The sequence below is a fragment of the Corylus avellana genome, chromosome 5, assembly GCF_965113065.1.
Source record: "Corylus avellana chromosome 5, dhCorAvel1.hap1.2, whole genome shotgun sequence".
Taxonomy (NCBI): Eukaryota; Viridiplantae; Streptophyta; class Magnoliopsida; order Fagales; family Betulaceae; genus Corylus; species Corylus avellana.
Window position 1 is genome coordinate 20,130,285 of NC_142494.1, and position 21,632 is coordinate 20,151,916.

General features: G+C 37.5%; 2 protein-coding genes across 2 annotated transcripts; one reads left to right on the top strand and one right to left on the bottom strand.

Moving 5' to 3' along the window:
- Positions 1 to 1,510: 1,510 nt before the first annotated feature.
- On the top strand, positions 1,511 to 2,409 carry LOC132180471 (dehydration-responsive element-binding protein 1B-like). Its single transcript, XM_059593308.2, has one exon. It carries the CDS (start codon positions 1,562 to 1,564, stop codon positions 2,180 to 2,182), a length of 621 nt encoding a protein of 206 aa, XP_059449291.2. The 5' UTR covers positions 1,511 to 1,561; the 3' UTR covers positions 2,183 to 2,409.
- Positions 2,410 to 2,801: 392 nt separating this feature from the next.
- Positions 2,802 to 21,217, bottom strand: TWN2 (valyl-tRNA synthetase / valine-tRNA ligase (VALRS)). The gene is made up of 21 exons (XM_059593307.2): positions 21,064 to 21,217; positions 20,892 to 20,954; positions 19,709 to 19,765; positions 19,420 to 19,589; positions 19,263 to 19,335; positions 16,480 to 16,545; positions 16,305 to 16,388; positions 15,402 to 15,479; positions 15,178 to 15,261; positions 13,785 to 13,864; positions 13,452 to 13,509; positions 13,036 to 13,338; positions 12,764 to 12,934; positions 11,543 to 11,742; positions 10,745 to 11,147; positions 7,428 to 7,679; positions 6,842 to 7,342; positions 6,246 to 6,337; positions 4,810 to 4,909; positions 3,534 to 3,679; positions 2,802 to 3,313 (listed from the first exon to the last, which is right to left on the bottom strand). Exons 1-21 carry the CDS (start codon positions 21,193 to 21,195, stop codon positions 3,142 to 3,144), a joined length of 3,285 nt encoding a protein of 1,094 aa, XP_059449290.2. The 5' UTR covers positions 21,196 to 21,217; the 3' UTR covers positions 2,802 to 3,141.
- Positions 21,218 to 21,632: the final 415 nt, after the last annotated feature.

A 21,632-nucleotide genomic window follows, 5' to 3' on the forward strand; every position in this document is an offset into this window, starting at 1 on the left:
TCTCTCTCTCTATCTTATCTTTTCTTTTTATAAAAAACAAAAAGAAAAAACGGCCATATTAACTGTCAACCGTGTTTTGGGAACTGTGTGACGTCATCTCCAAAAGGTAAACACCCCCCTCCCTTTGGTTCGTTGTTTTCAGTGTGTCACGTGTGTGTCACGTGTGCAACTTGCCCAATTGTCACGCGCACACATCGTGCCTTCCTAGAAAGTTCTAAAAACGCCTACCTGTCACTCCCCACAGGATCATTCTGTAGGCAATCTAGGATTTAAATTTCTTCCACGTGGTGATACTTTGAAGAATATTCTCTTTATCCACCTCCTTTCTTTCTTTTTTACTTCACCTTTTTGTTTCAAAAACGTGAGCAAATCTAAATGAGTTTGGTAACAGATGGATAGAATGCGACACTATCACAAGTAGCGGATCAAAATTATTTTTTTTTAAAAAAAAAAAAAAATGGATATTCAAACATTGAATTTATAAATCGGTTTCTATAAAAATTAGAGAACAAACTAGTTAATTTAATAAATCGAGTTAATGTTGATTTATATATAATTTTGTACATATGTCATGACATAATTTAAACTCGACACGTGACATTTAAAGTTAATAATTTCTTATAAGAGAATGATGCTACAGGTTCTCTTGAAAAGCCGAAAAAAAAAAAGTCATTATTTTTTTCAATCAAATTTTAAAAAATTATATCTACCAAGAAAAGAACATTGGAAAAACACTTCAAATTTTTCGTGCTAAAGCCAATTTGACCTTTTTAAAAAAAATAATAATAATAATATCTACATATGACCAGAAGAATGCATAACATTTTTCTTTTTTATATGACTCACAAACTCTACATAAACTCAACACAAAATTAAATAATTATAATAACTTATGATTGATTATATAATTTTATATTAGTGTATTGCCACGATTTGAAGCAAATTCCTAATAAAAAGCATCACTTTTTAATTATTTTTTAATGGTGGACCGAGTCGTATGGTTGAAAAAAATATAATTTTTTAAAAAAAAACAAGGGAGCAAATTTTCTCCCAAGTACAGAAATGGATAGGAGCCGAGGAGGGGGGGTGGCGGGGGGTCAGCGTCCGTAATTTCCTAAATGGGGCGTCAAATAAATAAATGACAGGTGGTAGTGACAGTGAGAGAGAGCGGACCGAGCCTTGAATCCTCCCTGATTCTGACACCTGTACATTCATTCATTCACTTGACTAGAAAGTAGCGAAGCTGAGGCTTTCAGTCAAAATTATCCACGTGTCGCCACACACCTACACCAGCGCACAACTTGGCTAAATCCAGCTGGTACTTCAACCCCGCTTCCTTAGCAATTGCAAAAAAAAAAATCCCCGGGCCCCACACCCAGCCTGGCTCCATATCACAAACCGTGTGTGTACCTTTTCCCTCCCGTTTGGCAATGCAAAGCAACGTATATATACACTATCTCCCGCTTTTTACTACCAAAACTATAAACCATTATATTCACATTCACCAAACTACAACAATCATAATAACATCACTCCACTACTGAAGCACGCACAGGCACTGATGGAAGTTTTCACTCATTATTCGCCGGGGTCTGAGAGTAGCAGCAGTCTTAGCGCGGCGCACTTGTCGGACGAGGAGATTCGGCTGGCGTCCAGGAACCCGAAGAAGCGGGCGGGGAGGAAGAAGTTCAAGGAGACGAGGCACCCGGTGTACCGGGGGGTGAGGAGGAGGAACTCCGCGAAGTGGGTCTGCGAGGTGCGGGAGCCCAACAAGCAGACCAGGATATGGCTGGGGACGTTTCCCACGGCCGAGATGGCGGCGCGAGCCCACGACGTGGCGGCGATAGCGCTGAGGGGAAACACCGCCTGCCTCAACTTCGCGGACTCCGCTTGGCGGCTGCCGGTTCCGGCTTCGGGAACGGCCAAGGACATTCAGCGGACGGCTGCGGAGGCCGCTGAGGCGTTTCGGCCTGCAGAGACGAAGGACGCCGAGGAGGAAAGACAACCGTCGGAGACCGTGTTCTTCATGGACGAGGAGATGGTCTACGACATGCCGGGGTTGCTGGTAAATATGGCGGAGGGGATGCTCTTGCCTCCGCCTTACTGTGTGGGATATGATGGGTACGGCGGGGATGACATGGAAGCCGATGCGGACGTTCCATTGTGGAGCTATTCAATTTGATCCTACTTGCTGTTGTTGTGATTATATGAGATATAATCATAATATATGAATAGTTTTTAGAGTACACTAGAATGGGTACTTGGAGATTTTCGTTGTTTAGGGAAGCCAACTTTTCCTCCGTACTTGTTTTTGATTAAGTCCGGACAGTATTGGTGTTGGACCCACCAAAAACAAAAACAAATTTTTAGTATTTGTGTTGGAGGGAGAAGTCAAAAGAGTCATATACATTGCGTCAAATGCTATGCACAAGTCCCCTTGTATATTGCTTGGCCAAAACAAAAAAAAAAAAAAAAAGCTAATTATGCAGAAGGGTGCTTTGTAGTTCTATACTTTTGTATGTAAATGAAAGTATAAATGGCAAAGCCATATCTTTTATGCAGAAATGAATTACTTTCAATGCATACGTCTACTATTTTATTTTTTTCTTAAGCTAATACGCAGGACATATTTTGGAGGAAGGTGCCACAAAAACGTGGCCCATTGAGAATTGGCCAAGTGCTTGGAATTTGGGATGACGCGGGAAAAGATAGATAAGAGCAAAACACGTCATTGATATATAATTAAATTTCAAAAAACAAATGAATGCTCCATGACGTTAACACATAATCTAGTCATAACATAACAGAAGACCGATCCGGAATATCCACAAACCACTGCAATTTGTGGAGAAAAGAAAAACAATGGAGGAATATGTTTATTTCTTGTTAAAAAAAAAAAAAAAAAGACAATTGACGGTTAGTTATTTCATTCAAAAAATTTCTTCGCGACTAATAATAAAATTATAAACAACAATAGGCGGCGGTGTCAAATGCCTCCTGCAGAAAATACAATGACGTCCAGTCGTCCAGACCTTTTAATTTCTTCTTTTGGTATCTCCATTTGCTTCATTTTGACCAAAAATGGGTCCCTCTCAGGTTCCAAAGGCCAAGAAAACCGACAAATAAAACAGTCAATCATCTTCATTGACCATTTCTCGACGCTTGAGCTTCAATATGTTGGCCTGCTTCTTCGAGAGACAAACGCTCCTGCATGAGGGAGGTTAGCTTCGCAACATTCTCTTGATGAATGTGGGTAGGAACCTTTTCTCTGTAGCCAGAAACATTCATCATCTTTGACAGCTTGTCATGTTGCCTGCAACATTTTGGAAAATTTAAAATAATAATAATAATAATAATAATAATTCAAATTAATAATTCACTTAAGAACAATATATTCGACAAAATTTGCCTTTCTTTGACAAATTTTTATTTAATTTTTTACACAGTTTTTATGCCTTCCCAACATCCAGCAATATGAAGTTCAAACCAAAGACGGCACCCCCCCCAGTTGAGTAGGCCACTTAGAATCTTACTTTTGAATCTCGTCCATCTTCTTCCTGATCTTTTCGAGTTCTGCTTCAGGAGAAAGAGTTCCTTGAAGTTCAAGATAAACAGAAAGGTTTTCATTTACAACAGATACTGCACATCCACCTGGAGCAGCATCACTCTCACCAATTACCTGTATAAGGATATTATTAAGCAGGCGAGAAATATTTTGATCAATGAAATGAAGTAGCATATGCAACATTGACCTCCGTTCAACTGAAAAACTGATCGAAAGCCACACAGCTGAATCGTCAACTTAAGTATATATGTTAGTAAACAATATGATAAAGAACTTTTCTTTTCCAACCAAATGGAACAAATTGTCATGTGCATCTAATACAATAGATAAACCACCTACTTAATCATATGGCAACAAAGACTTCAATAACATGAGGAAATATACAATAAAAGGGGGCAAAATAATCAAATAAAATCATCTTGTCCATCGATCAGGCACCACATGCAGTATTCTGAAATATGGCAAGAATAAAAGTAAATAAAAGATTTAAGATCAGCAAAAGTACCAATTCACAAAAGCAATAATGTGTTACACACCATCTTTCATTTCATATTTGAAAAGGATCTATTGACTAAATAATTAAAAGAACAAAAAAGGAAAAATAGAAAAGAGGAGAAAGGAGAATGACTTTAGTACACAGGAAATGGGCAGGAAATCCCTTTGAGATAAGAACCAAGTAACAGAAGTAAAGCAAAGGCGCACAGTGGGGAAAAAAAAATGTGACATCCAGGAGGACTGATACTAAACCAACCTGAGCTGAGACCTGCGATAACAGATGCTTTAGCTCAGAATGGTGAACTTTAAAAACTGCTCAAGCTCAGCTTTGGCTCAGTTCAAGGTTTAAATAATTTTACTGAGCTTGTTGTCACAAGCAATATGTAAATGTTCAATAATATTAGATCTGCTCCCTAGCCCAAATCAGTTTAAAAAAATGAACTTTTGTTTTTCAATTCATGGAAAACGAAACTAATGTACACAAAGATCAATCAAGATTTCAGCCAAAGCGTGGCTACTCAAAGATTTAAAAAACAATTACATTAAAAATGTCTAAATTTTTAAAGTAATGTGTCACAATATTCTTAATTGATTGCATGTCATCATAGTATTCTAACATTCACTTGATTGTTGAGAACTACAGTATGTAAAAAATGTATAGGATATAAGAAAGAACAAGAAGTATAAAGAGTGTCTCAAATGTGAATATAAACAGAGCCACTTTATTCAGAGCAAAGTTTGCAACATACCCTCAAAGAGGACAAATTGGCAAGAGTAATAATCTCCAGTTGATGGCTGCTGATAATCTCTGTAACCGCATCACTTCGGCTGAGCACAAAAGCTGGTCGCCTGAAGACAAAAACATCATAGACAGAATTAGAGGAATGTGTAATGTGAAATTTATTATAGGTTGAATTGAACAAAATCTTACATAGATTTACAATTTAGCACTCAATTTAATCAGAACGGAGGAAAGAGAATGGAAATTTTAAATTTCACTAGCCCTCTGTTTGGTTAGGTGGAAATTTGTCTCACAAGAGTTAGGATCTAAGGAGAAATTAGTTGAAGTCACATACAAAATTAAGAACAAGGTAGAAGTGCTTGCTAAAGCCTAGACGCTATCCTCAATTGTTTGGCCACCACTTTCCTTCCTTTATAAAAGAGAGACGTTAAAACAAACATATCTTCTTTTCTCATCTCATTTTCCTTGATTAGATTTTGATTCAAGGTGCATCCAATAACAATTATAGAATTGCGAAATCACACTAGATGGAGAGTATGTCTTCAAGAAACTATGGAGAGTATAACAGTTGGAATTGTTCAGAGCTTGTGGGGTGGCCCTTTCACGGGTTGGGTGTCTCTACCAGCTTCTGGAGTCTCTAGTGGTATCCTATTAATGAGGGATAAACTTGATGTGGAGTGCATAGAAGAGGAGGTGGGCCTCTTTATCTTGCAAATTCAAATCAGTTTTGGACCAGTTTGTCTGGGCTCTCTCTGGGGTCTACAGCCCTAATGCTGATTTCGATAGACATTTTCTTTGGGAGGATTACCCATTTCCTAAATGATAGAGTCGGGGCATCCCAACCTGAGAATTCTGAGAGTTCAATTCAGAACACGGGTTGATGAACATACCGTTGACATTCTTTTACTTGATCCAACAACCAAGAACGGGTCGGTTTGGGCGGGTTTTGCCCACTCCTACGCGTATTTATCACTTTTTTCTGTTAAATTTGATTCGTATCAATCTTATTCGTTGTGAATTATCTCAATATTTTTCAATTTTTAAACAGACTTTGGGACAGATCAGGACAAAACCTTTAATACCCAAGTTGGAAATATTACCAACAAATATCAACATAGGGTTTCTTTCCCTTCCATCTTGTATCCCAGCTTATGCCAAAAGATGATAAGAGTGCATAGACATTCGATACTTTAAAAATTAAAAAAAACACTTCACAAGCTTTGAGTCGAGCTGAAACTCATGGTTGCATTAGGAACAAGTGTCGGTATCATTTTTATATACCCTACTATAATAACGTAGTAGAAATCAAGAGAAAAAATAAGACTTGCACTCAACCAAGAGAAAGAACAAATATATTTAGCCATTATTTTAGAGAGAGAGCAAACAAAAGGCTAGGAAAAATATGAAAAAAGGAAAATAAAAATAAAAATCAATTCCAGGTACCTTTCACGTCTTTCATTTGCAAGTGACCTGAGAGATTTCACAGCAGAATCTATAAGATCCATCTCATACTCCACCCTTTCATTTTTCCAGCACTGGAATAATAAGAAGACCATCAAAAAGTGAGAACACCAACTACTATACCTCTATAAACTTTTCAGACAGCTGACACAGTGTATTATACATATAATACACAAAAAAGTATCATCCATTGAGCCATAATCCATGAGAAAACAAGCAAGACAATTTTTTACCAAAAGAAGTTTACATAGTGACAGGGAACAGTCCCTTCATCACAATGAAGAATATTGCATGTCAAAAGTTAGCAGGGATGGGTGTCAACTTTGTTACTATTATGTGTAAAAGTAATCAAATTTACCTAACTGAATACCTCTGGATCAAAGAACAGCCTTCCTGTAACAAATAAATGGTTGGCCCCACATCTATGTAAACCAACTAAATGGTCCACCATATCTATGCGCTAATTTTTCTTTCAAATTGAAAAGCTACATGACCTCTACAATCAGGTAGTCAGAGATATTAATAGTAGCTTAACTGCGCCTTCAATTTTCTCTTACAAATTAAAAAGCTAGACTAACCTCTACAGTTGATGGGTACTCGCATATCATAATTGATTCCACTCTTGTACGGTCCCTTGATGAAGGAAGGCGCTGCCATAATTCTTCTGTAACATATGGCATAAAAGGATGCAACAATCGCAACCCATTGTCAAGACATAACCAAAGGGTGTCTCGAGCAAAACTCCTTTCAGACTCAAACTTTGGATCGTTCCCAGCAAAGAAAGGCTTAATTGCTTCAATAAAAACATCACACAATTGGTACTGCCACCATGAATACACTGCACTTGCTGCATCTGAGAACTCATACGATTCCAGGGAAGTAACAGTCTTGGATATGGCTTTGTTTAATACTGAGAGTATCCACTGACAGCTAAATGGCAAGACATCCGGATTTACATTAGTGGGTGGAACATAATCATCTCCAAGCCTGCTCATAGCAAATCGTACAGCATTCCACAACTTATTACACCACTGACGATACCCAACCACTCTTAGGACATCCAGATTTATTTTATCAGACTGAAAGACAAAATGAACATACCTTCAATAAATCAGTTTAAGGAACAGCCAAACGGATGAAAAAAAGATGGGTACAAGAATGAACCTGAGCTGTGTAAATGATAAGTGCAAAGCGAAGAGCATCGGCACCACATTCAGAAATACCATTAGGAAAGTCTTTCACCTGTCCTTCCTTGGCAACAGCCAACTCTTTGGGATCCAAGTTACCCTCCTCTAGCCTCTGTTGAAGACCATCCAGGGATATCCCATTTATTACTTCAAGCGGATCAATGACATTTCCCAAAGACTTGGACATCTTGCGCCCATGTGCATCACGAATCATAGGGTGCAAATAAACCTGCATAGTGTTTAAAAAGCTTCAATCAGATCACATCGCCTCAGCTATTATAATAATAGAATGCACAGGAACATGCATAATGTATAGAAAATAATCAAGGCCTCGCTTAATAATGGTTTTGAAAATGTTTTTTGGCTTTCAAAACCAAAAACACACTTTTCTCAAAACCATTAAGAAATAATTCAAAAAATGAAATACAATTTAGAAAACTTCACACCTTCTAGGAATGTTTTGAAAAAAAAACAAGTACTTAATATTTCGGATATAGGAGTTAACTAAGAAAAATAATCGAGAGCAATGGCCGCAAGGCCACCTCCAAAGGCAGAGAGGGGTGAGGGGTGAGGGGTGATCACGTGCCCGCCCCAACAAATCAGAGGTAGTTGTGCGGCCACCAAGACCAATCGTGCAACCATCTCTATCCTAGTCAAAGGTGGCTGTGGAGCCGCATTAACCAAATCGAGATGGTTGTGCAACCATCCCTCTCCTCCGCTGAGGGTGGCCAAACAGTGATGTGGGACAATCAATAATAAAAACAATACAGTGAAATTAGGGCAAAAAGAGGAGAAAGAAGTTAAAGATGAGAGAGAGAGAAGTCAAGGAAAGAGAAAGGGGAAGAAGGAAGAACGAGAGAAGAAGCTAAGGGAAAGAGAGAAAGAAGAGGGGGGATAAAATAATCAATTTCTCATAATTTTATGCCATCAAAGTCTGCCACCATTGGAGTACAAAGCATACTTAAATAGACTCGCAACTAAACTCTAGGGCAATGCCTATTTATTGAATTACAAAAACGCCTTTGACTCTTGAAAATTAAAATAAACATAAATTAAAACTAATAACTGAATTAAGTAATAAAACCTAATTTACTCTTACCATTCCACATCATTCTCCCTTGGTTGGAGAAAACTCGACCTCGAGTTTTGAAATGCTAAAAGCTTGAAAACATAAGCTCAAAAAAAATTGGATCCAATACCAACCTCCAAGTCTAAAAAAGAGAGTTTTTTTTTTTTTTTTGCCCCTATGCCGAACAATGATTACCAAGTAACCAAAAGGCCCTCGCAACACACGTTCAACCAAAATAAAAACATCCACGACTATCCTCTTGAACTGATCACGTTGGGTGCAACATCAGGGGCACACAAGGGAGCAAGCGGCATTGTCGGGCACGGCTCCAGTGGTTGCAGTTTCCGACAACTGGTGCACAGGCGAGGTGGGTGTTAGAGGCACTACAAAGTCATCGTTCAGGTGAGATGTTGGTCAACGTCTACCTCGCACCCGAGCAGGTGGTTGAAATGAACCTAGCTAGGTTGCGGGCTAACAAGAAGGATGCCTATAGATTGAGGCCTAGACGTTGCTCTATGAGGGCCAACATTAGGGAACCAAGGAGTCATTGAGTATGTTGGTCGTTAATGTGTTCATTCTTGTGTTGTTGTGGCGCTGTGTGAGCCATATGCTAGGTGCAATGATGCGTGGATTTGCAGTTTTGGGCGGGGTTGGCTCTAATGGGGAAGAATACTGTTGCGATGGGTTCTCTGAATTTTATTTTATTTTTTAGCAGTAGTTGTTGGGTGATATGGTGGTTCTGGCGTGGGTGGGGTATTGCAATGGGTGTTGTGGTAGACGATTTGCTAATGGTGGGGTGTTTGGGTGTTTTAGGTCACGTGTTTGGGTGGTGGTGCAATGAAAGAATGGTTTGCCAGTATGGGAAGTTTGGGGCTGATAGGGATGCCGGGTTTTGGGGGTGTGGTTTTGTGTTGTTGAAAGAAGCTTTCTATGGAGAACTAAAACGATGGTGGTTACAGGAATGCGGCATGCTTGTGGTGTATCAAATCACCCAACTATTGATAGAAAACAGTCGCAAAGACAAATATGACGCACCACAAGATATGCGACATGCCAGATGGACCTTTCCAGTTCCACCGCCACCATTTCAAAAGACAAATATGATGCACCACAAGATATGACCATTAGGCCTCGTTTGGTTTGCAGAATAGACCCTTAGAAATGAATAGATAATCCTACGATATAGCTATTCCTTTGTTTGGTTACGAACTATTCTTGAGAATAATTTATTCTCATGGGACTATTAATCCTTAAGGAATGGAATACATTTTTCAAAAATGCCCATATAATTTTATTTTTTTTGTTAAACTGAAACAAAATAAAAAATATGAAAAATAAAGTGGGTTGATTGACCACCCATTGGGGGTGGTCGACCACCCACAAAAGAGGTCGGGGGTGGTTGCACCACCCCCGTCGCATTTTGGGGTGGCATATTTGCTTCAGGGGTGGCCACGGCCACCACTGGAGCTCCTCTGGGGTGGCCGCAACCACCCCGCAGGTCGTCGAGGGTGGCTGCGGCCGCTTCTGTGGGCCACCCATTTTATTTCAGGCTTTTTTTTAGTATGAGTTTGAAAAAACAAATATGTGGTTTTTCGTAATTTTGATTAATTGTTGTTACCATACTAAGGAATAGAAATAACTATTTTATTCCACTCTTCTATTCCCAGTAGTAGCTATTTCTTTTCTAATGGACTAGACATTCTGCGAACCAAACGAGACATTACTACTCAAATCACCAAGAACAAAAAAAGGAAAACTGACAAGAAATCAGCCATCCTTCCTCTGTACATATGGAAACAATTAGAAACTTCAAACTCCAATTTTTATTATTGGTAATTTACACCTGCACCTAATGAGTCTTGAAACTACGACCTCTACATCCAACCTGTTCTTATAGGGGAAGAAGGTATATTTTGAGCTAGATCTCATTGGTTCGCATGAATCACAAACTTGATACAATAATGCAGAGGAAAAAGAGCAACTACCATATGAATAAATCCAGAACCTTACATAGTCTACAGTATGCTGTTACACCTTAGACATATGGTATGCTTTTATATTGGACCATCCGGCATATATGAACTTTTATTTAACAAAAAATTTCTGTCCTATAATATTAGATTGAATGTTAGTCAAAGGTCATATTGTAAGCTGTGTTATGAAACTTAGGAAAAAGATGACCATAACATGGCTGTACAAATATAAATAAGATAAAGTCAACATACCTTTCTAAATGGTACATCACCACCCAATTTCATTCCTTGCATCACCATGCGAGCAACCCAGAAAAAGATAATATCATGGCCAGTTTCCAAAACTGAAGTTGGATAAAATGCCTTAAGATCATCTGTATCATCAGGCCAGCCCAAAACAGTTAAGGGAAAGAGACCAGAAGAAAACCAAGTATCAAGAACGTCAGGATCTTGACGTAAATGAAACTTCTTCCCGTTATATATCCGGCCAGCCTCCTCCTGAGCCTCTTCCTCATTTCTTGCAACCACCCAGTGATCACTGTAAGCACCGATTTCCTTCAGCTCATCATCCTCCAGCGTGATATACCATGCAGGAATACGGTGACCCCACCAAAGTTGTCTTGAGACACACCAATCACGAATGTTTTCAAGCCATCTGTGATGTTCAAGATCCAAGTAATATTCAAATTTAATCATATATAAAAATATCAAAAATAAAAATGCTAAAAATCAACATAAATGAAGCATGCCTGGCAAATTAGAACTCAACATCAGAAAAACCCCCACCAAGGCTATGCCTAAAGAACTTCATCTTTTTGAATAAATTTAGAGATTTTATGGACTGTTGCAACAATTACATTCTTCAACCATTTTAGATCAGCCATAATAAACTAAGAAACACCACGTTGGACCATCATCCAATCCATATTTTGCATTGCTTTTTAGAGGAATGTTCTGGTAGATATAGCAAACCCTTTGGGATAATATCTACTTCTTATGATGCAAAATTCTGAAACTTATAAAGCAAGGTAAGAGGATATATTAGACCACCTCCTCCAGTCAGCAGAATACTGTTTCGGAATGATCTCAATCTTCCTGTTTTCCTCATCCATGACAGCATCAAGAGCTTGCCTCGCCATATCACTGCAATTAACATACCACTGGGGCTTTATAAGTGGCTCCACAACATCATTGCTTCTTGAACAAACGCCAAGACGCATCTCATTGTTTTTAGCACCTCTATAAAGGCCCTAAATGCATGAAGGACAGAATATTAATAAACAGGAATAAACAACATCGAGTAATATAAGTATCACAAACACAGAGTACATGAATAAAGACTAGATGTTAAGAAATAAGGACCAATATTATGAATAAATCAAGAATTTATAGAATAGACAACTTAAATAGAAGTAAGAGTTCTCCAAAATTCATTGAAAGACTATCAAGCCAAACCAAACTTTCAAATAACTTGATCGACAACATTAGGCAGCTTGCAGATCAAGTAACTCAAATTTATACGATAAAGCTAGAACCAAATTAATATTATATATATATAGAAACTAATAGAGAACTTCACTGTTTGTAAAAGTGCATAAAGTCCCAATATTTAATGGCAGTTCAGGTGGAGGGTATAGGTGTTGTAGAGGCAGCCTAGTGAACTAAGGTGCAGTGACAATTAGGTCAAGGATAACATAGTAGCTACAGCGTAATTGTGGCAGGATAGTGATGGTGGCAGCAGCATAGTGGTAGCAGCAGTAATGTGCTGATACTTGTTACAGGGCTGATGAGGTAATGACTGGTTGCTTCCTTAATTCTCAAATCCAGCATTTTGCAGATTTTATAATGATTCCATTTTGGGAAAAATTTCCTGTTTACTTTAAGCCTCAAATTGGGTAAGATTTTGAGAAATGGAAATTGTTGTAACATCTGCATTTTGCATATTTTTATAACAGTACCATGTAGGGAGAAATTTTCCCATTTACTTTGAGGCCTCAAAAACCCTTGGAGGTATTTTGACTGTATATTGGAGACAACCTTACAATTTCTTTTCCAAGAGTGGCTTTAACTTTAAAATTAAAAAAATTAAAAATAATTGTTATCAAAACCAAAAGAGCAAACTATTTGTGCATTTGGATTAAATTTGTTTTCTAACTGTGTATTTAGGCTAGCTAGACAATATTGTAGTGAAAAATACTTCCATAGTAACTCATGTAAATTTGTTTTTTATAGCCTCAGTTACTTGAGGACTGAGTACCAAAGTACGAATACCTTCTTTTGTAATGCTTCAGTAACTGCCTCACGGGCGTTAAAACGTGGCATCTCTGCAAACTCTGAGCCACCATTGCTGTTTATTTTCCCATCATCGGTAAAAATGTTGATGAACTCAAGATTATGACGCTGTCCAACCTCAAAATCATTCGGGTCATGAGCTGGGGTAATCTGCAGGATCAACAATGTCATAAGTTTTTCCATCCTGGAAACAGAGAAGTCAAAAGAGAACTTTTAATGCAAGCCTTTTTAGCCTTGAAAATAACTTTTACCTTCACTGCACCAGTCCCAAATTTCGGATCAACAAGGATTGCATCACAGACAATAGGAAGCTTTCTTCCATTAAATGGATGAATGGCAAATTTTCCATGAAGATGACTGTACCTAGGGTCATCTGGATGTATAGCAATAGCAGTATCCCCAAGCATAGTTTCCACTCTAGTAGTAGCCACAACAATCTCACCCAGATCTCCTTCCAAAGGGTAAGCAAATGAAGTTAAGACACCAAACTCAACAGGTTTCTCATATCCTGGAACCTTAAGTGGAGTCCTTTCTTTGATTTCAATATAGTCCACCTATATGACCAAGCAACTTCGATCATTCAGAATCCATTGAACATACCTTTTGTTCTTAATAAATACGAAGCAATCCAATATAAAGATTCTGTCTCTTAGAGGACATGACTTACCTCAATATCAGATATTGCAGTCCGCAACACACAATCCCAATTCACTAGACGAAGATCTCTGAAAAACGAGGATCTAATATGAAAACTCCGAAAAGCAAACAAAGAGAAGTACAAATAAAAAGAAAGTAGACCAACCAAACTTAAGGAAAGTACATATATTGTAGGAAAAAAGCCCAAATTATTTAAAGAAAATAACGTACTTGAGTAGAGAAAACTGAACATAATTCAGAGGCAGAACATGGTTCAAAAATTATGGACAAATCCATTTCTAAAAATACATGCATGACCACTATGATAAAGAATACGCAGATGTTTCCTTGAGATTAAACATACCTATAGATAAGGCCTTCCTTGTAAAGCCTAACAAAAGCCTCTGTCACAGCCTTCGATCTTTTCTCATCCATTGTGAAGCACTGAAAAGAAGAAAAAGTAGCAAATAACACATAGAAGGGGAGGAAGAAAAAAAAATAGGAGCACGTTTGGTACACAGAATGACTATTCCATTGGAAAAATGAATAGTTATTTCTAGGAATGAAAGAAGCTAGAATGGAAAAGTTATTCCTATTCTTTTGTTTGATTGTAACATTGGAATAAAACACTGAATATGTATTCTTTTGTATGGTACAATGCAATACACGGGTGAATGGAATCATATTGTAATCAAATTTTCTAAAACACCTTTATAATACAATTCTAATATATATTTGTAAGCACATTTGTTCTTTATTTTTTTAAACATAAACAGTTATATTATAACTGAACTTTTTTCTTTAATTTACGCATGAAGATTTCTAACCAACAATGTGGTACCTGTCTTAACATATAATTTTTTAGTCTACTTTCTACAGGTTATAGATTATTGTTCTAGTTAAAATTTTGAACTTTTAAAATAAAAATCCTGTTGATATTGTGTTATTTTAGAGTCCTTGCAATGCTTTGCTAATCTCTTGTTGTTTTATCATAACTTGTCAATTTCTAGGGGAAGAAAAGGCGTGATACAGTGGCCATTGTCACTGGGGATGAAACCTGTGAGGAACCAAAAATCAGGATGAACAAAGTGGCAAGATCAAACCTGTGGCAAGATCAAACCTGAGAGTCAAGCTTGGTGATTTCATCTCGATTCACCCATGCCCTGATATCAAATATGGCAATAGAGTCCACATATTGCCTCTTAACAACACAATTGAAGGCATCATTGGAAACGTATTCATTGCATACTGGAAACTTGAGATTAGTTGAATTTTAGTTTGTTTGTTTACTTCAATTTCTGGGAGACTATTCTCGAAGCATATCCATGAAACATACAAGCGGCGCCCTCTGTGTGTGTGGCATTTTTACACACACACACACAGGGTGCCGCTTCAAAGTGAGAATTATTGTGAGATGGTGCCATTTTTACACACACACACAGAAGAACTGGTTTTCTCCATTCTCTGTTTAGGGTTTTTGTGGGAAGATATGTGCTATTCCTATATGAAAGGAATAGCTAGTCCTCTCCTTTTTGGGAGGAATAGGAATAGCGATTCCTGGAATGACTAATCCATTGGATAAAAACTAACCAAACAATAGAATAGCTATTTCGTGCCAGGGGTCTATTCCGCATGCCAAACATGTCATAAGAAATTCATGAATGAATTAAGGAAAAAAAAAAAAAAAAGTAATTCATCTATAATACAATGCTTTATCTAGGCCGAGAAAAATGAGTTACATCAAACTAAGCACTAACCTCGCGAGACCAGTCTAAAGAGGCACCCAAACGGCGTAACTGTTTTAAAATGGTTCCACCATACTTGTTTTTCCAATTCCAGACCTTTCATCACAACATAATTCAAAGAACAATAGATATAGGTGAGAATGGACTAAACAATAAAATAAAATGAAAATCATAAAGGGAACTATCTTTTCTGCTGGGGATAGAGTTGATATTAGTAAGTGATAGTTTGAACTCACTTCAGATACAAATTGCTCACGACCAATATCATGTCTGGTTAAATGGCTTTCACGCATTATCTTTTTTTCCACGACAACCTGAAGGAAGGAAAAAAAAACTGCCTCATGTAGTGCAATCGACAAAAAAATATCCTATAATTTTTTATTTATCAAAAAAAAAATATCCTATGCTATAAAGAATATTCAAATACATTGAGAAAGATAGTACAAATATGGATTTGTGGCAAGGGTAACGCAAACATGAAACATGGACTATTGCCCACAGCTGCTTATTGGCAAAGTAATGTGACATAGAATGAATTAAAGCCTGACAGTGCCATGCAGGCATAAAGTACAACCTACTAATGGTCCTCCCTAGACCCAAACTAAGTCCAAAGCCACATCAGAATGATGCGCAAGATATAAGGTGCAGACTGCAAAGGCAATGGATAGCTTTCAATGAACTGTTGCTCAGGGGAAAAATAAGAAAAATTAGCAACTATGATGCGTCTTTGGGCTGAATGTTGAAGTGAAACAAAACAATTAAAAGATGACCAGATGTATGAGGATCATGGCCGAAAGAACATCACATATAAAAGTTGGATGCACAGAGGGCATTCCCAGCACAGCATGCCACTGAGTAACATGTGACACCAGGCCCAACGCCAAATGTCTTACAGGAGGATGGATGCACAGAAGCATTCCCAGGCCATGACGCCACTGAGTAATATGCGGCAACACTCCCCCTTCTCCCCCAACCCAAAAAAAAAAAAAAAACTGTTTCAAAGCTACTAGTCACTGAGTAATATGGGGATGCAAAAAACTACATGCTCACAGTTGAAGGTAACACAGAAAGTCAAAAAATAAAAAATAAAAAATGTAAGAGATTAACTAACAACTTGGTCAAATGTAAAAAGGAAGGACCTGTGTCGCAATCCCAGCATGGTCCATCCCAGGAACCCACAAGGTATTGTATCCAGACATTCTCCGCCAGCGAATAATTGTATCCTGAGTGCAGTATATACCAGTTAATACTAAAAACCCTTAAGGAAGATGGAATGTGTAAAGCATAAACATAAAAGTTTGGCAACAACAAGACCTCCACAGCAGCAGTAAGCGCATGGCCTATATGGAGGGCACCAGTCACATTTGGAGGTGGCAAGACCTGCAAAACAAAAAGAACCAATTTTTTTTAATGATTTCAAGTACACTTGGTAATCGCTCAAAAAAAACAAAAAGAAACACCTGGTAATGTAATTATAACACATTCCTCATGTTACGCTATTCCTTTCAGTTAAATATGGTTCTACTTAAACTCGACTTGCATTCAATTTAATCAATACACCTTTCCATATTTCTTGGCATACTTCAAAGATCTCTTCTGCTCTTTTACATAGGAAAACCTTTTTTTTTATATAAGTAATGTAATTTACATAGGAAAACTCACAAGTTTATAGTGCAATCATCAATCACTTAAAATTTTCTTCTCAGAAAGAGACCAAACCTTTTACCTTTAAAAGCGAATAAAAGAAATGAAAACCATTATGCACCATTTATTGTTCATCATTTAATCTTTTTTTTTTTTTTAAATAGAGTTAAAAAAAATACAAAGAGATTGTTGTTTACCAACTAAAATTGACAAGCTCAACTCAAATTACAATCAAACCCATTATCACCAAAACCCAATGCCACCACCATCAAAACCCTAGGCGCTCTGCTATTATATGTCGGTATGGTTGCCACTGCTACTCCAGTGAAGAGTTCAGCTTAATGGTCTCAGTTTTTTATGGTGACTGCACAGATTGTAATAAAAATGTAGCTTTAATAGTGGAATTGCCAAATAACTGGCCAGGAAGATTAACTGGACTGTGTACAGAAGCACATGTATTGGCAATATGTAAATAACTTAACTGAGTTGATTCTCTATGTTTGTAGTTTTTTTTTAATTGTTTCATTCCCCTTCGGTACAGTGGGCTTCCCCTTCGGTGCGGTGGGCTTGGCATTCGTAAGTTGCATCAATTTAATCAAGCTCTCCTGGGTAAATGGCTTTGGAAATATGTTAATGAGAGTGAGGTTCTATGGTATAAGGTTATCAAAGCTAAATATGAAGATCAGGAGGGTGGTTGGTGCACTAAGGAGGTTTCGGGTTCCCATGGTGTGGGCTTATGGAAGCACATTCGTCAAGGTTGAATTTTTTTGCCAAAGGTATTCGTTACGACGTGGGGGTGGGTTCAAAAGTTCGTTTTTGGCAGGATATTTGGTGTGGGGACTCCTCTTTGAAGCATGCTTTCCCGTCTTTGTTTAGCATAGCCAGACACAAAGAAGCCTGGGTGAAGGATAACTTTATTTGGAGGAATGGGGTTGTCGAATGGAATGTCATTTTTGTGCGGTCAATACAAGATTGGGAGATGGATTTGATTTCTTCTTTCTTTGACCGGTTGTACTCGTACAAGATATCCATAGGCTCTATGGATTGTATTCGATGGTCTTCGTCTAAGAAAGGCAATTTCGAGGTTAAGTCTCTCTTCAAGGCCTTGTCCAAATGTGACCATGAGGTGTTTCCTTGGAAGAGCATTTGGCATACTAAGGTGCCTTTACGAGTGGCTTTCTTCGGGTGGACCGCGGCCTTAGGCAAAATTTTGACTTACGACACCCTGCGGAAGAGGAACCTAGTGATAGTGGAATGGTGTTGTATGTGCAAGAAGAATGGAGAGTCGGTCTATCATCTTCTTCTCCATTGCGAGATCGCAAGTGTTCTTTGGCATACTATTTTTGATCGGTTTGGGCTGCTTTGGGTCATGCCTTGCAAGGTGAGGGGCTTGTTCAATTGCTAGTGGTCGGGAGGACGTTCTCGAAGCGCGGTAGTATGGAAGATGATTCCTTTGTGTCTTATATGGTGTATTTGGATTGAAAGGAATGCTAAATGCTTTGAGGAATCCACTAGGACTATAGAGGAATTGACTCATTTTTTCTTCTTTACTTTGTATTCCTGGACGGCCGCTTGGCTAGCTCCTATAGGGATTAGCTTCTCTGATTTCCTTTTTCATTTTTCTCCCTCTTAGGCACTCTTTTTTATACTTCCCGTGTATGTGGGTTGCGCCCCTCTGCGCTCTTTTATATCATATTTACTTATCAAAAAAAAATTGAATACTCTACACGCAACTCATTAAACCCCTAAATCTTCAACATTGACAAAAAAATTGTTTTTAGTTAATTTTTTTTGATAAGTATTGTTTTTAGTTAATAACATTGACAAATAGTCAAAGAAAATTCACAAAGAGCAGTAAACACATCCACACCACAACCCTGTGCAAAATGTAGATTTAATCAAACCACATAACCAAAGAGCCACTACTTTAACTTCATCAACCACTACTAAAGGATTACCCCTCGTTTTACATGGGTCCGAGGTTTACCTAATAAAGATGGGTACACGAAGTGGCCCTGCCTTGGAGGGGTTCCTCGTTATCAAAAAAAACCTAAAGGATTACCCCTTCAATTGATGAAGTGTATTGCTATTGAATTTATACTTTAGAGTGAACAACATAGTTCGACCCAACAAGAATTGAAATTTTGACTTTAGAGTGAAAAATATAATCCTATCTGGCAAGCCAGTTGCTAAAGACGTACAAGCAGTGATCATTAGTTTGGCCATCACTTCTCAGCAAAGTTTAGTCATACTCTTCAAGCCCAAAGGTTCTATCGATCTAGTGAATGTCAAAACAACCCAGGATGTACATGAAAGTTGTCCTTAATCTAATTCCACCAATAATTACTTGTTTTAATTCAGAATGTCCTTTATGGTAGGGAAACAGAAAACAGATTAGAAAAAGGTCCTCATGATTACAGCAACAAACTTAAATACATCAGCAAGAAACTCACAATAACAAATGGGGGTTTGGAGCTCTTCGCATCCGCAACAAAAAGCCCTGATTTCTCCCACCATGCATACCACCTACATCAGCAATAAGGATTGCAAAAGCTTCAATTATAATCAATTTGATACAAGAAAACCCAAAAAGAAAAACATCATACTCACGATTTCTCTACTGCACTAGGATTGTACTGCTTTGCCATTTGATGAGACATTCTTTTCTTCTCGCCAAAAGGCGTTTCAGGGTCAACAAAGTCCTCAGGATTCTCTTCCTCCCCACCACGCTTTACCATTTTCTTTTCACTCCTTTTTGGATTATTTGAGGCTTGCTGTGCCTAAAACAAGATGGAACATACTAAACAATTTATACATTCTACATACACATAAATACTTCGCTAATGCATGGCATACAAATATATGATCCACACTACACAAAATAATTTCTTCTTGTTACCTGCAGTTTGGCAGCTTTCTCTAAAGCCTTTTGCTTTTTCAATTCTTTCTCCCTTGCCTGGTAAAAAGGATATATTCAATCCGACCAATGATTATTTTCAAAAACAAAAATTATCCCACAAAGAAAATAATTTTCAGGAATAAAATGAAATTATTTCCAGAAAAATTACTATCCACTTTGTTCACATTCTTCAAGAGAAGTACGAGAGTTCTTGATGAGTTGGGGAGGTCAAGGGTGGCGTCATAACATTTTGGAACTTTTGAAGTTGGCTCCTTTATGTTTAATGTTATGTATTTGAAGAGAGCATAATGCACAGAACTTTGAAGATAGAGACTTCGGTGGTAGAGCTGAAAAATATTATATTCAACTCCCTTTACACATTGATAGCAGAACATAATTGTTTTCTTTTTCTCATTTTGCTGATTTTTTTTAAACTTTGTTTCTTCTTTTTTTCCTGAATAGAGGTTCTCTCGTATACTTCCTGTATACTAGGGTTGTGCCCCTTTGTGCTTTTCTAATGAGATTAAATTACTTATCAAAAAAAATAAATCTTCAAGAGGAAATAAGTGAATAAAAGGAATGTGCTACTTACAAAAGTACAATAAGGAAAAAGAAGTAAGAAGACAACATATATAAATAAATAACCAGAAGACAATCCAGAAAAGTATTAACAATCCCAAATATAATGATTTTGTTATTCACAACTATCAAAATGCAAAAAGAAGTCCCCCATCTACATCCATGTCATTCTCAATAACCTAATCAATTTTAAAATATTTTTAACAAACTAAAAGATATTACAGAGTAGCATTTGCTTCGTGTTCGGCAATCAGATCGAAAGCCACTTCCAAAATGCCTAAACCACCAGCCAATAATACCATACAAGAGGTTCTTCTTCTCCGAATCCAACATATCACCACTTAATTTACTATGCCTACAGTCCACTTCTTTATAAAAAAAATAATAAATATACTGTCATTTTGTTATAGACAATAAACTTTTTTTGCTTCCGGCCAGCGGCACCAAAATTTACGAGAGCAAATAATCTAATACATTACAATCAGCAACTCACGCTGCGAGAAAACAATCCGAATACACACACACACACACATATATATACATGCATACTTGTGGTAATTTGAGAGCAGAAACCACAACTATATAAAAATTAAAAAGAAAGAACCTTCTCTTCTTTTTTCTTCTTCTTCTCAGGGTCTTCTACATCAGGCTTTTTCTCCAAGTCCGCCTGAGAAATTCAGGAGTTTTCCAGAAGAAATCAAAAGTTGCACCCAACACAAAAAGAGCCAAAAACAAATTCAAAAACGAAAAAACAAAAAATGCCATCTGATCGTTACCATTTTGTTTGTTGCTGAGAAAGATCGGAGAGGAGCTCTTGAAAACGGTGGTGGACGAAGGCTGCAGATTTGGGTTGCGAGGTTAAAGAAGAGTAGCGGCTTTTGAAAAACCCTCAGTTGGAAACTTGACATAAAAAAGGTAGCGTAGAGTTGAGACCGGGTCTATATACCTCTGTCCAAAACAAATAGTCGGATACTTTCCTATTTGTGGTGGGCATGGATCGGGTTCATTAGGCATTTTTCTGAGCTTCTTTTTTCTTTTTCTTTTTCTTTCTTTTTTTCTTTTTTCAGCAGGTGATATGGTTGTCAAATTTAGGCTCATTTTGTTTTGAACTCAAATGTTTTTCACTACAAACATTAAACCCTAAACAAAAAAAAAAAATTTCCTTGAAGAAATTTTCCGCAATTTAGCGTGTATAAAAAATCACAATTTTTTTATATATTTTTTCATTCAATCATATTAAACTTTAAATTACAATAATATTCTGATCAGGTCCCAGCAGTGGTTTAATTGGGTATGGGTGAGCCCCGAATGGGTCCCAGCAAAGTCCTAACAATAGCTCAGTTAG